The sequence below is a fragment of the Pyrgilauda ruficollis genome, unplaced genomic scaffold (genome assembly GCF_017590135.1).
Source record: "Pyrgilauda ruficollis isolate IOZ18807 unplaced genomic scaffold, ASM1759013v1 scaffold10, whole genome shotgun sequence".
Taxonomy (NCBI): domain Eukaryota; kingdom Metazoa; phylum Chordata; class Aves; order Passeriformes; family Passeridae; genus Pyrgilauda; species Pyrgilauda ruficollis.
This window is the reverse complement of record NW_024508101.1, coordinates 1,756,926-1,774,070: the sequence shown is the minus strand read 5'-3', so window position 1 is coordinate 1,774,070 and position 17,145 is coordinate 1,756,926. Positions and strand designations below refer to the sequence as shown.

General features: G+C 44.9%; 1 protein-coding gene across 1 annotated transcript; it reads right to left on the bottom strand.

Annotated features, from left to right (window-relative positions):
• Positions 1-964: 964 nt before the first annotated feature.
• IL5RA (interleukin 5 receptor subunit alpha) lies at positions 965-16,241 on the bottom strand. The gene is made up of 11 exons (XM_041464406.1): positions 16,181-16,241; positions 13,698-13,831; positions 12,380-12,525; positions 11,742-11,880; positions 10,946-11,078; positions 10,681-10,871; positions 9,568-9,713; positions 9,000-9,138; positions 7,665-7,761; positions 3,165-3,246; positions 965-1,057 (listed from the first exon to the last, which is right to left on the bottom strand). Exons 2-11 carry the CDS (start codon positions 13,765-13,767, stop codon positions 965-967), a joined length of 1,236 nt encoding a protein of 411 aa, XP_041320340.1. The 5' UTR covers positions 13,768-13,831; positions 16,181-16,241.
• Between the last annotated feature and the right edge of the window lie 904 nt (positions 16,242-17,145).

The window sequence follows — 17,145 nt, the reverse complement described above, 5'->3', positions numbered from 1 at the left end:
TGATTTTATATATATATATATATGATTTATACTCAAATGTGGTACCTGAGTGTACAGAAGGAGCAGGCACAGTGTAGCTTTGCTCATAGTTGTAGTCGGTGCACAAGCAAACAAACTTTAGTCTTAAATAACCTACAACCCCCACAACTTTTTGGTGTTTTATAAAGTCCTGAGACAGATCAGAGAACCACAGAATATTCTGACTTGGACAGATCCCACAAGGATTGAGTCCAATGGTCCCTATGGGGATCAAACCACAACCTTGGTGTGATCAGCACCGTGCTCTGGGCAGCTGAGCTGATCCCAGGTGTTCCCCAGCCTCCCAAAATGGTGCTGTGTCACTTGCAAAGCAGGGTTAGGTGCCTTTGAGCCATGCAGAGGACTCTGGCCATGCACTGTCCCCACGCAGGGTGGTCTGGCTGCACAGTCATACCTGCCCTGACCCAGGAATTGCATTTCCAGGGATGTTTTTCAGGTGGAAATTCACAGTTTCGTTACAAAGCGTAGCAGCAAAGGCTAGGTGAGTGTCTCTGCTCTCATGGTGGCCTTGCTGTGCAGCACTGGGGGTGACTGCACTGGGTGCTTCACAACTTTTTCCTTCTTTTCCCAGTGTTTGACCCTGCTTGGTCACTTCCAGGATCACCTTGCTGCATCCACAGAGTTGTGCCAAACCCAGTTTTGCATCTCCAGTTGTCAGAGCAAAGTAAAACAAACATCCGAAAGATTAAGGTGCCAACCAGAAAAAAGGAATCCATTGGCTCTTTTGCAAGGTTTTTTTGTTTTTGTTTTTGTTTTTTCCCTACACAGCCCTTGTGCCATGAGCTTCAATCCTGCTTGAGCTGGAACTTTCTGTTTGGTAACAAGGCATCTGGTGGAGGCAAATTCTCATCCCTGCTGGGAACAGGGACACAGAGAGGTGACACAGAGCCCTCTCCAGCGCTGGTGGGTGATGTTGTGGTGCCTCTCAGAACACGGAGTCATCGAGGACACTGCAGGAGAGGCCTTCAGCCAGGCTGCCCACCTCGGTCTCCGTGGAGCTGGGGCAGGTCCGTGCTCTCTGCAAAGCAAACACCCCTTGGAGCTGGGAGCGTGGCTTGGGCTGGGGGAGAGCTAAGAGTTCAAACTGGTGCATTTAGAGAGGGATTGACCCAAAATGTTTCATGGTTGAGGAGCTCAGAAGCACTGGGTTCAACAGAAGGATTTTCACCCTCCGGCTGAAGCTCTCGCAGAGCTGCTCATCCTCTATCCCTCCAGCCCTGCACCCCCAAATTCCCCACAATTTGTCACATTTTACCACAGTGGCCACACGTGCTCTGTAGCCAAGGACAAGGAGCCCAGGAGGAGCTGGAGGGCACAGAATCATGAAATCATTAAGGCTGGAAAAGACCTCCAAGATGATCAAGTCCAACTTTCAATCAGATCCCACCACACCCACCAAATCCTATCCCAAAGGGCCACGTCCAAAAACCAAGTGGTTTTTGAGCTCTTCCAGGAATGGTGCCTCCACCACTGCCCTGGGGAGCCTTCTCCAGGGCCTGGTCACTTTTGCAGTGAGGGGTCATGGTTTGAGGAACAGGAATTTTTCTGAATACATGGCAGCAAAGCCATTTATGGGGCCACATCCTGGCAGAGCTGCACAAACAGGTGCTGCAGAAGGAAGCAGCAGCAGTGGCTGAGCTGCTGGGAGGCCCTGCAGGGTGGCAGGTGACAGAGCAGGGACCAGCAGCTTCCCACGGGCCACCACGTGCAGGGCTCCACCACCTGCAGGGCTTTCGTCATCTCAGCCCTGTTTACACCGAATTTAGGAACTGAGTGTCCCCAACAAACAACTTCCCTCTCCTGGTGGCCTCAGCAGGGACCTGGGTCATGTCCTCAGCCCTCTTTGCCAGTGCCAGGAGCCTTGTGGCCATGGTGCCAGCAGAAGGCCTCTGCTGCTGTCACCCATCACGGCCAGCTCACTTGGAGTGAAGAGACTGAAAACAAGGCAGAGCTGCTGATGAGAACGTGAACCTGCCTTTGCAAGCTCACATTTTCCAGCTGCAGCATTAATATTTGCTATTTCTCATGTATTTTACACCATTTAATTAAAAACAAACATTATATGATAATCTTCTAAGCCTGTTTCCTCGACCAGACCATGGAGTAAGAACAATATGCAAAAAATCAAATCCCTGTTCCAAGGGGACAAATGAAAATCAAGGTGTTGAGCAGCCCTTCCCCTGAGCAGACAATGAGGGGTTTATCTCATCTGTAAGATAAATGTATTTATCAGAAATAACAGCAAACCCAGAAAGGCTTAAGTCCAGCTTAACAGCAGGAGCAAAACACTTTGAATTGTCAGGCTGAACAAAAGCAGCTCTCCAGGAGCCACCCTGCAGTCTCGGTCCGGCTGGGGAGAAACCGCAATTCCTACAGAGGGCAGAGCCACAGGTGAGCCCGAAATTCAGTGCCGGGAACAAAGAACCGGAATGGAGTCAGGAATGGAGCCGGCAAAGGGGAACCCGGAGCAGATTCCAGCTGGAGCCCGGAATGGAGCCGGCAAAGGGGAACCTGGAGCGGATTCCAGCTGGAGTCAGGAATGGAGCCGGCAAAGAGAAACCTGGAGTGGATTCCAGCTGGAGTGTGGAATGGAGTCGGCAAAGGGGGAAACCCGGACCGGATTTCAGGCAGAGTCCAAAATGGAGCTGGCAAGAGGGGAACCTGGAGCGCATTTGTGCCAGAGTCTGGAATTGAGTTGGCAAAAGAGAAAGCCCAGGCTGGATTTCTCCCAGAGTCTGGAATGGAGTTGGAAAAAGGGAAAACCTGGACGATACCGCTTAACCTTTCTGTTCATTTTAACCCTTCCCAAACCACACCATCTGCAAGCAAAGCCAGATGCAGAGCTGCAGCAGACAGGAACCTGTCGTGGGCAAAGGAAGTGGCCACACAGCAAGGTGAGAATCTGCCACAGCAGGGAGAATGGCAAAAACAGCCTCAGGAATTGCTAAATTCAGTGGGTTTAGTGGCCATGGGGTTGGACTTAATGGTCTTGGAGATCTTTCTGAGATTTAATGATTCTAGGACCCTCTTTGTGCATAGCCTTACAGGGAAAAAGCAGCACACAAACAAAAGCATTCATTTTAGTTTAAATAAAATTTTTAAAAAAGAAAAACATGTTATTTTACCTCGTAGTCAATTGGGAAAGGGTCTCGGAATTTGTTGCTGGGTGTTGGGATTGGTGGGAACAGTTTACTCCAGACGTGGTTTCTGTAAGAAACAGCAGTGGAGGGATGAGAGAATTGTTGTTCCTGGGGGATGAGGGGCCCAAGCAGCAGCACGTGCTCAGCCCCAGGAGCAGCCAGCCCTGCCTGCAGCAGGGATAATTGTTGGAACCTTAACTGCTAAGTTAAACTTTCAAGTTTTTTATTATGTGATATTATACACTTTTATTTAAATTATGTACTTATAATTTTAGTTTTGTTATTTAATTTTGGAAGTTTTTTTCCTATGGTTTTAGGTTAAACACAGTGGTTTTTGGGGGGTTAGTGTTTGTTAGCACAAGTTTAAAATTCTTAGCAGTTAGGGTTGGAACAGATAATGGTCCCCACTGGGGCTGGGCAGCTGTGCCACTCCTCACAGGACACCTCTGGGCCCTGGGACAGGCAGGTGACAGGAGGAGGTGGGGGAGGCTGTCCCCATCCGGTGCCAGGGCTTTTGGGGCTGTCTGGGCAGAAATGAACTGCTCTGATCTCTGTTCACACTGCTGCTCCTCCCAAGGGCTCTGCTGTCAGCTACCTCCTTTGGACAGCAGGACGAGCTGCCTCGTGCTCAGGCTTTGGTTTCTGGACATAAACTGCCAGTGCTTCGTGGCAGGAGAGCAACCACAAATAATTGTGTGCCAAGGGAGCTGGGAGCAGGCAGGGGAGGGCACCAGGGACAGCTGACAGCAAATGGTTCTGCTCAGTGCTGTGATAACTCATCCTGCTCACACCCCTGAGACCCCCTCCCTGCCTGCCACTCCCTGGCCTGGCTGGGCTCGCAGCACAGGGATTTTTGTGACAGCTGAAGGAATTTTTCCTTGTGTTTGGTACATGCCAGAGCTCAGCTCTCACATTCCAGGTGCTGAAACACTCTCGCTGTCTCCAGCCCTGGATAGCACCATGTCCAAAAGGGGCAGGTTTCAATGGGAACTTGGCCTGAGTGAAGAGGGCTCAGCCCAGAATTGGTGTCCAGGGTCTGTTCTGGAGGAAAAAGAGATGTGTTCAGGCACCAAGGGCAGATCTGTTCCTCTGCCCCCTTTATTTTGTGACAATCCCCCTGGCTGATGTCTTCTTAGCTCAGTGCTTATGTTCTTAGGACTATTCTTCTTCCAGAAGCTTTCTGAGTTCTGTCAAATTTACCTTTATCCTATTACTATTCTCCTGGTGAGGAGGAATAATATTTTCTGTCTATCAGCTTGGAGCTAAACCTTCCTGGCTGAGCTGCTGCTGCCTTGAAGGTGACATTGATGCTTCATTAATTATCAGGGGAAGGGAAGGGCCACAGCACTGCTCACCCCACAGACACGAGCTGTGGGATGTCTCCCTCTGCTGCAGGGGATGAGGCTTTGGGGGAGGGAATCCTACAGCCACAAATGGGAATATGGGGAGGAAAAACAGGGTGTGAGGTGTTTTGGGGGAAACATTTGCTTTTTTGTGTTGAAATGCTGGACACAGCAGAGCCACTGCTGGGTGCAAAGGAGCAGCCAGGCTGTTTGCTCCCCACCACTGGGGTGGGACAGGAAAGTGGCTGCTGCTGGAGCTCAGGAGTGGGGCAGGATGAGTGCCAGTGTTGTTATTGCAGCACCTGGCATCACCTCCATCACCTCCACTCCTCCCAGCTCTCCTCCTAAGGGTCAGGCCTTTGTGCCCTTACCCGGGGCAGCTCCTACACCTCACCAGCTCTCACAAACTTCTCAAAAGGCCACAGCATTCCACCTGCAGCTCCTTTCAGCTCTGATTTATGCCACTGATGGGCAAAGTACCCAACAAGAGTTGGTTCTCTTTGGAATTGGTGTGTTCCTTGTTGTGCTGTTTGCCAAGAAAAGATTTTGATGGAACCATGTCAAAATTATTTATTGAGGCAGCAAAAAGCATAAATTACATGTCACTTCTGGAAGGGGAGCACTTAAGGAAGGTGCACAAATGCCCATGAGAAATGAGGCAGAAGTGTGTCCATGGGGGTTGCTTTGCCCCTCAGGTCTTTGCAGGGAGGAGTTGCTGGGGTGGTGCCCTCAGAATGGTTCTGTTCTTTTTTGGAGGTTACTGAAAAGTCAGAGTTATGTGGTTAAAGATCTTGTCACAAAAAGCATCCCAGGTATCTTTGTCTACACAGGTTAAGGCACAGCCTTTTTCCATTGTCACTGCTTGGACCTTCAGGCCTTGGACACACCCCATGGGACCCTTGTGCCTTAAATCAGCATTTTGGGGTCTGGGTTTTGTGCTGTGTCTGCTTTTCTGAAATTTCCATTCTTCCCACAGGCTGTGACATGGAAAGGCTGGAGGTAAACAAAGAGAAACAAGCAGGAGAACAAGCTCTCCGTGCTCTGTGATGAGATTGAGGAACTATTTGTTTTAACTCTGTGTCAGAGTGCCTCCCCTGAGATTCCCCCTGGAGTTTTTCTCAAGCTGGCTGGTGACTGCTGCTCGTGGGCTGCTGGGGGGTGCAGAAGAGGGGGGTACCTGCATGACCACACTGATTTTGGGGTGTGGAGGGCACTGAGAGCAAGTTACTGACACCATCCTCCTGTGGGCTCACCTCCAGGAGAAAATGTTATTCCTAGGGAAGTATGGAAGCTGCTCGCTCCTACAGGCAGAGAGCAAACCAGGAGAACATTCAGTTTTGGTTTTTATCAAGACTCTAACCCCATCAGCCTCTGCAAGTGAGTGAAGGGAAAAGCCTGCCCAAACTGTCCCAGAGGGCCCCTTTGCCTTGCAGCACTCCTCCCAAATGGTGGGGCTTTAACCCTGATGCCTGCAAGTACACAGAAAAATTTATGGAGCTCTTTGCTGTAATGAAATTCCTTATAATGGCTGCGAATCGCACGAAATTTGAAACGATTCCGTGGCTTGAATCGCAGAGTGCACTTCATGAATTTTCAAGAGCAGTAAAAACAGAGAGTACTAATGAAACTGTGATCTAGGAAACCTGCTCGATTTTTCTTTTTTTTAATATCTGCAGGTACAACCCTGTGTTTCATCTTCTTACATTTTCCCATCCTCCCAGGGCAGGCTGGGGATTGGAGAAGGAGCAGCAAGGAAAGGTGGAATAAGGTGAGCAGCTCCATGAAATTCAGACTAGCAGGGAGGTAAAATTTTCATCATGTTGGCAAAGCGAGAAAGTAATGAGCCTTTGGGTGTCAGGGAATTTTATACTGGAGAGAAACTCCTGGGAGCAACCAAGGTAGCAGCAAGCAGCTGAACCTGGAAAAGCTCCCTGAAATTTGGATTAAAATCATACAATGCATTAGTACAGCATCTCCAGGTTGAGTAGAATGGTACCCTGGATTTATTTCTCCCCCTGTGTGTGCTGCAGGATCTCCAAAAGGGGTAAATGCAATATTCAAATGCTGTCAGAACTCCTCAGAAAACATGGAGCAGAGTGATTGCTGCTAACTGGTGTTGGTTCTGCTGTCCCAAAGAGAGAGACGAGAGCTGGAGACGATGCTGGAGCAGGGGAGGACCTCCAGCTCCAGCTCAATCCATAACAGAATCATGTAAGTAAGACAAATCTGGGGATTTTCAGTGAGACATCAAGGCTGCATAGCTGGGGACAAGCGTGTGACACAGGAATAAATTCCCTGTGCTGTTTCTGGCAGAACCCTCCTGAGCAGAGCCCTGCTCATTCAGCTGCCCTGAGAACAGCTCCCCCAGGCAGAGTTAATCTCAGTTATCCTCTTGGAGCATCCTGTACACCTTTATTGGATAAAGGAAACACAGCACGCAGAGGAAAACAGCCAAGAATACATCAGGATGAGCAATAAATAAAAAGGCATTAAAGAAATTAATAAGGAATTAGCACTTCCATTAAGGGGAGATGTGTTTATTGTGGACTGGTAATTGCTGCTTGCTGTGTGTTTCAGGGAGAAACTTCTAATTACATGGAGCCTTTAATTCATCACTTATGGTTTGACTGTCAGACACAAATCCAAAGTGTAGCTGTGCTTCCTCACTGTGCATTTGGGGAGTTTTGGCCTTTGCTATACAGCATCCAGAGCCAGAGTATAATTAAAAATAAATTCAATATTTCAAATACTCAAAGCAAACACCAGAGGTGTGGATATTTTGGCCATGAGGGATGCTCTGAGCAGCTCTGACCAGGCATAAATGAAGATTTCTGGGGAAATCACTGACCCAGTCAGGTGCATTTAATGAAGAAATGAGAGAAGGACAAACAGATTTTAACAAATTTTAACAAATTCATCTCACTCAATATATGGGTTTGTTGTATAAGATTAAATTGAATAACTCTCTTACCCCACCAATTTTGCTGAATGTTTTTGCTGATTAGTGAGGCTGATTATTTTTGCTTTGTGTATTTAGGCAAGCTCAGCTTTTCTTCAGAATTGGGCTTGTGACATCTCCCCACACTTGTTGAATACCCTGTCCTTGGTTATATAGTAATAAAACAAAAATGCTAATACTTACATTTGGCATATTATAGCAACAAGCAGCAATGTGCAGGACGTGGACACACAGAGCAGGGTGAGAATCCAGGCTATGGAATTCTCTGGTTTATTTTGCCCTGAATTTCAAGGGGAAAAAAAAAAAAAGAAATGTATTATTTTAGTACAGATTATTTGAAACATGTTTAGAATTTAAATATTGTAAATATTTCATTAGCTGTTTAATGTGGTTGTATTCAGGTCACAAATTAACATGCAGATTTTGAAGACTTGATACCTAGAATAAGAAATCAATTTCAGAGATTCCATGGCACTGAATTTTTGATTTCAACAACAATTTTCTTTTCTTTTGATATAAAGGAGAGAATAAGTGGCTGAGAAAGTGGCAGGAACCTGTATTGTGCCAATGAACTGCAACAAGCCCCTAAAAACCCCTTTCCATGAGGAAAAACTGCATGAAGTGGTCCTGTCCTTGGATATGGTTGAGATTTAAATAAATTTTTAGGGAAGAGCAATTTTGTTTTGTGGATTTTTCATGTTTGCTGTGTGAGCCAGGTGGGGAGGTCAAGGAGATGTGTTGGAGAAAGGAGGCAAAACACTGAAAATGTGAATTCATGGTACAAGAGGGGAAATGTAGTAAACAGGAGTATTTTTTAAGTAAAAACAAGGAAGTTGAGAAACTCCAAAGATAAGGGCAAAGGAGGATGTCTAAGAACAAACAGTTGATAACGTGCAGTGATAAAGGAACTGTTATTTCCACAACAACTTGGTCAGCAAGCAGGAAATACAAAACAGCCTGGGGCAAATGATCAGGCTCCAAAGATGCTAAAATCATGTTCTTTTTTTTTCTCCCAGCATTTAAGGGCTGAAATAGTTTCGGTAAATTAAATTCAATGCCCTGTTTTCCTGTTTCCTATTAGAGTTTTGTGATGTTGGGCACGCTCCTGATTAGGCAGCATTTGCTCCCCAGCAGTGGGAATGCTAAAAGAATGCTCTTTTTTTCCCTCAGCATTGAAGGGGTGAGATAATTTCAGTGAATCAATGGCCTCTCATATTTATTTCCAGCATGAACATCACACTGAGGGTAGAGAAAAACCTGAAAAAACTGCAGAGATGCAAGAAAAGGCCTTGAGTTTAAAGCAATCTCTGGAAATACTCACAAAGCATTGCCTAAAACAAATCCTCTTGCAAGTAGTTTATTTTTAATGGAACTGATTTAAATCCCCTTGGCATTAACAAGTCAGGTTTTTCCTTCAAACCCCTGTTTTCCTGTTTCCTATTAGAATTCTGGGGTGTTGCACAGGCTCCTGATCAGGCAGCACTGGCTCCCCAGCAGTGGAATAATGGGAATTCTCACCAACATAGATGGTTTCACTCCAGTCACTCCAGAATCCTGAGGCACGGCAGAGGTGGTTGTGCTTGGCCCTGATCCTGATGGAATATCTGCTGCTGGCATCGACCCGCAGCCAGAAACTGTTGGAGGAGATCTTCAGGATCTGTCAGGAACACAATTGGTGCTCTCAGAGATTAATTAACACTCAACCATTCAAAAAACAAATTCACACCGTGTTTATCTTTTTTATTGTTTTTATTAACTGCGAGCTGCTGGCCTTGCTTTGGAGGTAAGAGCCCCATTTTTATAGGGGCCACTTGTCCTAACACACCAATATTCCAGGGAAAATTCCTGGGAAATGCCTCATTTCTCCATTTTTCCTGCAGATTCTCAGTGCAGCATTTTCAAGATGGTAAAACCTGTTCTGAGCCCAGATGCATTAGCTGAATAAATCCAATTTTGTCCTGCTTTCCCAAGTTCCTTGGGGATGGTTTGTTGCAGATTGAAAAGGCATTGAGGAAAAGAGGAAGGCAAATTCCAGCTGGAGAGGACAGGAATGTTGGATAATCTTGGATGCTGGAGGAGCAATTACCTGCTTGTTACCTGACTTCAGGTTGATGAGATAAAATTCATATTCAAAACATTCCTCGTGGAAAGGAGAAATTGGCTTCTCCCACATGGCCAGGAGGTCGTTTTGCTCCAGGGATATGCTGATATTTCTGGGAATATTCACTTTCTCTGCAAAAAGAAAACTATACAGGTGAGTTATTTGTAGAGACAAGTTTAAATACTAAAAACCTGGAGCATTTTATAACCTGATAGTGTTTCAAAGGAGGACCTATAATTATTGAATTTATTTCCCTTTTTGGATTGAAACGATAAGGATTTAGGAGGAATAACTACATTGCTGGTAATAGTTATAAGAAAACAGTTTGGAAAATCCACTTAAAAGTTTTGGAAAATCAGGTTACTGGAGAAAGAGGAATTTATTAAATTAATTTCCATAAAAGTATTAAATTAATGATGGAATAGTTAGAAAAATTTCATTTCTAGAAAAAAGAAAATGCAGATGTAGCCAGGAAAATTATTCAAAAATGCAAAAAATTCCAAGGAATTCAGCTGCTGTTATGGGGATGATTTCTAAGAAAAAAATCTGTGATTTTTTTTTTTCCTCTTAGTGAAGTCATGAAAAAGAGAACTGTTACCTGTTTAAAAAAAGAAAAATGTATGGAACTAGTGCGGGAAAGTAAATTATTTGTGTAGATGAAAAATGACAGACAATCATCATACTCCCTTTTATTCCAGACTAATGCCTTCCTTTACAGGACAGGGTTAACTTGAGCACCACGTGTCTTACTCCTTTTAAAGGAAGGCTGCAAAATTAAGGGTAATAAAAACAGCATTTTAAAGTATATTGGCTAAATCAACCAAAAATTAATATTGGAAATAACGCTTTGGCTAACAAACAGAATAACTAATTGCCTTTACTAGCTTTTAGTTTTGCCATTCTATAATTTCAAATAGATTATTAAAATCAAATTTAACTAAAACAATCCAGTTATTTCTTCCAATTCCGTTAAGGTGACTATACAAAATCAGCACATCCTTTCACCTGCATCAAGAACCACTCAATCCAACAGAACTTCCTCACATTTTGACAATCCTGCCAGACATTTTTGATATTTTTAAATGTATTCCTACTCACCGATGGCATTTTGGTTAAATAACTGCTGAAAAGGCTTGATTGCAGCATGTTTGCTGGAGCCATTAATGTGAATGACAATGAGCTTGTCAATCTCACCAGGTTTAATCTGAGTACTTGAAAATCTGCACTCAGTATTCCTGCTCCTCTTGTCCTTGGTGTAAGTGGGACATTCCTCTGTGTGTGTCTCGTACCTAAATTAAAATGCTGGTGAGACAAGTGCTCTTAAAGAAATTCACTGCTGGCTGGAGAAGCAGCAAACACCAACCTGTAGAACAGGAAGTATTTGGTGTCTTCTGGAGCCCCTTGGCCAGGGAGCCAAGTGCAATGGAGAGGGACATTGCCAGAGATGGTGACATGGGTGACACAGGACAGGTTGGTGACAGAGGTCCCTGCAGCACCTGGAGAGCCAAGGGATTACAGAGCAGAAAGAAAACCTCACTGCAAAAATCATAACAAGTTCCTGTTGCTAAAGCACTTTGATTCCAGTTTGAGCCATTGTAGCTGTCTCTGTTGCATCCAATTCTCCTCCTTTTTGATTCCACTTTGGGCCGTTATAGCTGTGTCTGTTGCATCTCATTTTCTCCCTTTTTGACTCCAGTTTGGGCCATTGTAGCTGTGTCTGTTGCGTGTAATTTTCTCCCTTTTTATTCCAGTTTGGGCCATTGTAGCTGTGTCTGTTGCATCCAATTCTCCTCCTCATCACACAGCTCTGTGGCTTGGGAAGGATGCAGATTCCCAAGCAGTGAGTAAAGCTGTGCCACACAGAACAGTGCATTTCATGTGGAACAAGGCAACAATATCCTAGGTGCACCACGCTGGGTTAACTCAGCCTTAGCAAGGCGTTGTTAGAAAGTTTTATAGGTGTTGTTGACATTTTTCACCTCCAGATTGTACTCCAGGCTCTAGTGCAGTACGGAAAGGTCTGGACTAAATCCTTTTGTAGCAGGTAGAGCGGAAAACATTGTACTTTTATTTTAAAGAACTAAACCTGTCACCTTTTATTGTTTAGCCCACAGATTGGGGCAGAACACAAACCCCAGGCCTTCCCTGGGTTTTCTTACCTGGCAGAGGTGGGAGGTTTCCCTCCACCCAGTCACTGCTCATCTGGAGGTCCTCCTGGAGGAGCAAGGTGCGCACGCGGGCGGAGAAGCCGTTGTGAAGCGCCGCTGTTCGCACGCTGTGAGTCCTCCTGGTGTCATACTTGAAACAGAAAATATCAAATAACCACAGGGGATGGGAGGCAAAATAAGGGACCTGCAAAGACTGAGCCACACGTTGGGGTGAGTTGAATGGGGAGCCAGTATTTAAAGCCAGGATCCATCTCCCCTCGAGATGAAAACTGCAATTTCCACGGCTCGTCCCAGCAGAGCTGTGTCCACAAGGATGGCTGACAGGTGTCATACTTGAAATAGAAAATACCAAATAACCACAGGGGATGGGAGGCAAAATAAGGGACCTGCAAAGACTGAGCCACACATTGGGGTGAGTTCAGAGAGTTGAATGGGGAGCCACTACTTAAAGGCAGGATCCATCTCCCCTCGAGGTGAAAACTGCAATGCCCACAGCTCATCCCAGCAGAGCTGTGTCCACAAGGATGGCCGAGAGGGAATCTCTGCACTTCCCAAAGAATGGGTTTAGATAAAAGAGAACAGCAGGGATTTAGCCTTCTTAGGATCCTTGATTTATTTATTTCTCTTACCTCTTCTGGCTCAGGGCTCAGGATTTTCACATCATATCTGATGGTGGAGTTGTTTTGTTCCTGAGCAGGGTTTGGCTCCCAGTGTAACAGCACTTGTGCTAATGCAGAGACTGTGAGGGTGAAGTTAACAGGTGGCAAAACCTGAACTGGAAAAGAGAAAACAGAAATATCCATCAGTGTCCAATCCAGTGAATTGTTTAGAGCAATACCTCTTTGCAAGCAGTGAGCAATACACGCAAATAATTTAATCTCAATATTATATTCTCTCAATAGCTCCTTGTAAAATATTTCTAATATTTGACCAAAAAGAAAAACTTTAAATAACCAAAATCCCATCAAATAAGAATTTATTAAAACTTAGCTTGAAAAATGAAATTTTTACAACAGTTTCGACTTGAAAATTACTGTGATATATTACATTTGGCTTGTTAATTAGGTTCAGAGTTTTCATCTTGGTCCTCATTGTCACAGAGACAAGAAATGGGGCTGATGGAGTGATCAGCTGCATGAACAATTCTCACCCACATCAGCCTGCTGGAGAGGGCAACGTGGGGGGCTTTCAAAGAGAAGGTTGACAGCCACAAGAAGTTGCATGTGAGAGTAGAGCCAAAATGATGAACAGAGGAATTAAGCACAAATGGAAGAAAACACAGAAGGATGGGAAGGATAATTTAAGATGACAGGGCAAGAAGGATTCCTGGAGCTTTCTTGGAAATGAGGAGGATCTCATGCTGGGGGAAATGTTAGCATATAAATAGCAGGGCAGTGAAATAATCAATCTGCTCCCCTCCAGCTCTTCAGAGCCTGCTCTCCCTTATTTGCCAAACCCCAGGCAGTTGAGGGCCATCAGCCCTGGGAGTGCCCAAGGACAGGTTGGATGTGACTCTGAGCAGCCTGGGACAGTGGAAGGTGTCCCTGCCCACGGCAGGGGGTGGAACTGGATGGGATTTAATGTCCCTTTCAACCCAGACCACTCTGCGATTCCATGATCAGCCCCCACTTCTCCTCTCCTGTGATTCCAGCCTTTGATGCCCAGGAGTTCACATTGCAATAGGAAAACTGCCCCAAAAAAGCTCAGAAAACCCCAACACAAGTTGTTTCCCCATGACTGGAGATTCTTTCCTCCCACAGCACACCAGGCACCAGCTGGGAACAATGTGGGACAGGGCACAGTCCCAGGAAGCAGGACAGCAATGGTCACCCCTGCTCCGGGGCCCATGGCACACCAGGGACTGCTTTACCCACGTGTGGAACAGTGCCCAGCACAAAGAGGGACCTTGGGCACCCACCAGGGCACTGCCCTGAGGAAGCTCCTCACCTCCTGCACCTTGAGGTGTGTTTGTTGTCCAGAGGAAGAGCAGGAAAACTGACATCCCACTGGCCATCATCTTTGGGTGGCGGATGGGCACAGCCAGGCATCAGCACACCAGCCTTGGCACCATTTCACAGGAGCTAAAAATGAGCACAAGCCAAGGGTTAAACGCCCAACCCATGGATCACGATCTATCCCCATGATCAAAGCAGTGACACTGCTGCCTTGCAGGGATAGACTCTTCTTTTCTTGCAGGAAAATGCTTCTTGTGAGACCTAAATTTAATATAGGTACGCAGAGCACATTTCATCTTGCTCCCTTTGCCAGCCCTCTCTGAAAAGCTGCTGCTTTCAAACCTTCATGTGGGGATGTTCAGGGCACCCGTGGAATTAGAGCATTTCTCCATGGAAGGTGAGTCAGGTTCGTGTAGACTGGCTTTGGGGAGAGTCCCATTTCCTCCAAGAACAGAAATAACCATATTTTAGCTCCCACTCTATATAAAATAGCTGCTTACTGGGATTTACTGTCTAGTTACTCCTCCAATAAAGCTTTCTAAAGACACAGTCACTGCTCACCTCAAGGCTAATTCTCCACTGTTAATTATTGGGTGTAAGAGAAACTGCTTTGTTCCTTTGTTCATTTCGGATTTCAATGAACAACAATTTTTAATGCTTAAACCCAGCATTTTCCAATGGATTGTTTCATGAATTACTGGGAGGAAAAAAAAAAAAAAAAAAAAACCAAAAAAAACCCCCAAAACTCTGTGTAATCATTCATGTATAACCTAATATAAAAATGGGCATTCAGAACAGCAGCTTTCCAAAATGTTCTTACTGAAGAGAAATGCACCCCCCCAGCCCAATCTCAGCACCTCCCTGGGGCACTACAGCAATTGCTCACATGGAAAACATAATATTTTCCAATGGTAATGAGCAGGAATAACCCAGGGACTGGAAGCACTCCCACTGATCACAGTTGGAATAATTCTGCTGTACAGTAACTATTTTTCAAAACGCAGTCTGAGTGCTGAGTTCATTAAAATGACACATCATCTACAGTAGAGTGTGTTTTTAATGTCCAAGTCCCCTCATTATCTATATTCACATTTTGTGCCTCTCTGCTTTCCTGACAGCCCAAATGTGCACATGGCCAGCTGAAACTCAGGAGTTTGCTAATGGATTATTCCTGGGGAGCCAGGGTTTGATTTTGTGTACGTTGGGTTACGGAATGACATCTTGGCCAGGCATTTTGGTTTTCCCGAAATGTAGCAAGTCACAGACAATGGGACAAATATTCTTTATAGCACACATTTATGCCTGCACAAATTACTGTCATCAGGCTTTCTTTGCTGCTTCCTTTAATTTACCTGATGAGACTAGTAAATACTCTAATACTTTTTTCTCCATTTAGAAGTAAAAATTCATTATGCTCACATCCTTGAAAATAAAGAAAACAACTTTGGGAAAGAAGCTTCATTAGTTTCATTGCTGAGAGTATTCACTCATTTTTTTTTTCCTAAAAAACCAGCAATAACCACAGTACCTTATTTAAAAAAAAAAAAAAATCTTTTAAAAGCCTCATGTTTTGCAAGTGCTTAGCATTCACATCTACTTGAATAATGTCTGTGTATTGGTTTCAGGCATTATCATAACTACAACAGCTGACTCTCCCTTGTGTTTATTTAAAGTGGGTTTGGCTACCTGTGGATTTTTTTTAAATTTATCCACAAAAAGTTAAGGATTCTGATTTTCTTTTCCCTATACTTTCAAAAAGATCCTAAAGATTTTTTTTTCCTAGAAGTATTTGCATGTATTAGATCTTACATTTTCTGTGTAGCATGTTACTGAACTGAAACTGGATATAAAATGTTACTGTAATTCAGATGAGTCCTAAATTATTATCCTGTTCTTTTCAGTTTATTTTTTCTTGCTGTGTTTTCCAAAATGCTATTTGTCTTTTTCTTGCTGCCAGACTAAGATTGAAAGCCCAGCTTTTGGAAGGTGAATTTCTGCAGCTGTGTAATACCACAGCCCCTGAGAACAAACTGCAGTCTGTGATACTCTGCTTCAAGGGAGAAATTGCTGAAAAGAGAATCAAAATAAGTGCATGCAAGTAAAGATTGTAACTAGAAGGCTACAGGAGGGTTGTGCTCCTCACAAAAATGGATATGGTAAGTTTTCAGGACAAAGTTTTGATTATGTTTTGGTTATATAAGTAATAAGCAGAGAGTAAAGGGGATATTCCCTTTGTGCAAGGAATATATTCCTTTTAGAAGGACAGTAGAAATCCAAAGCACAAAAAACAGCCTCCTAAAAGTAATGACTTTCTCCCCTAACAGATGATGTGTCCCAATACCTCACAAGCAACAAAGAAGCAGCAGATTCCAGGTGCTTTTCCCAGTGCAAACTGACTTTAAAAAGCAGGACCTTTGCAGTTCAGAAGCACGCACAAGGCAGAGCCAAAGCTCACCAGACACCCCGGGAGGTTACCTGGGCATCTCAGAGTCCTGTCAAGAGTTGGGTCTGTCTGTTCCCCGTCCCCTGGGTGCTCTCCCTGCGGGTTTCTTTTATAACTGCTGCCTTCCAAGTCCCAGCAGAGCTGGCACCTCAGAGGAGATGGCAGAGGACAAGCGAGATAAGCACGCCTCGAAAAAGGGAACTGTGTTCATTAAAATGACACATCATCTACAGTAGAGTGTGTTTTTAATGTCCAAGTCCCCTCATTATCTATATTCACATTTTGTGCCTCTCTGCTTCCATGGGGTGGAAGGCTCCATACAGGCACGGTCCAGCCCAGAAATGGAGTTATTTTATTTACTGAGCATTAATTATATACAGTGGTCTGAGTTCTCTGATGACTTTTCAAGAGCAGGAATGTGATGACTGACTGCAAGGAAATAATCTACAGCCACGCTGCTGATATCCCAATGTGTTCTTCCCCTAGAAAATCAAACCCAAACATTGCTGGGAAATTGTGCATGTTTTATCCAGGTTTTTTTATGCCATCTTGTCCAAAGCTCTGGCCATACAGCCATGCAGCATTTTGGGAAGTTACCGGTACCAGAGCAAAACCAGCTTCCTAATATTGTGCTGAGAGCTTTGAGCTGAGATCCGTAGGGTTGGATAACTTCTGCATTGCCCAGAGAAGCTGTGGATGCCCCATCCCTGGAAGCGTTCAGGGTTGGAGGGGCTCGTGGAAGGCGTCCCTGCCCATGGCAGGTGGTTGGAACAAGGTGATCTTTAAGGTTCCTTCCAGCCCAGCCCATTCCATGACTTTGTGATGGTATTGCAGGCTCACAAACAGGAGAGGGAACAGAATCCAGCCCAAGGGAAACCCTGCAGAAAGTGGGGCTGTATGTGATGGAGTTATAGGAAGGATGAGAAGAAGGCTAATGACTCACCCTCATTAACAACCTGGCATCCAAGTTATTAATGTGCAGGTGACACAAGCTTGG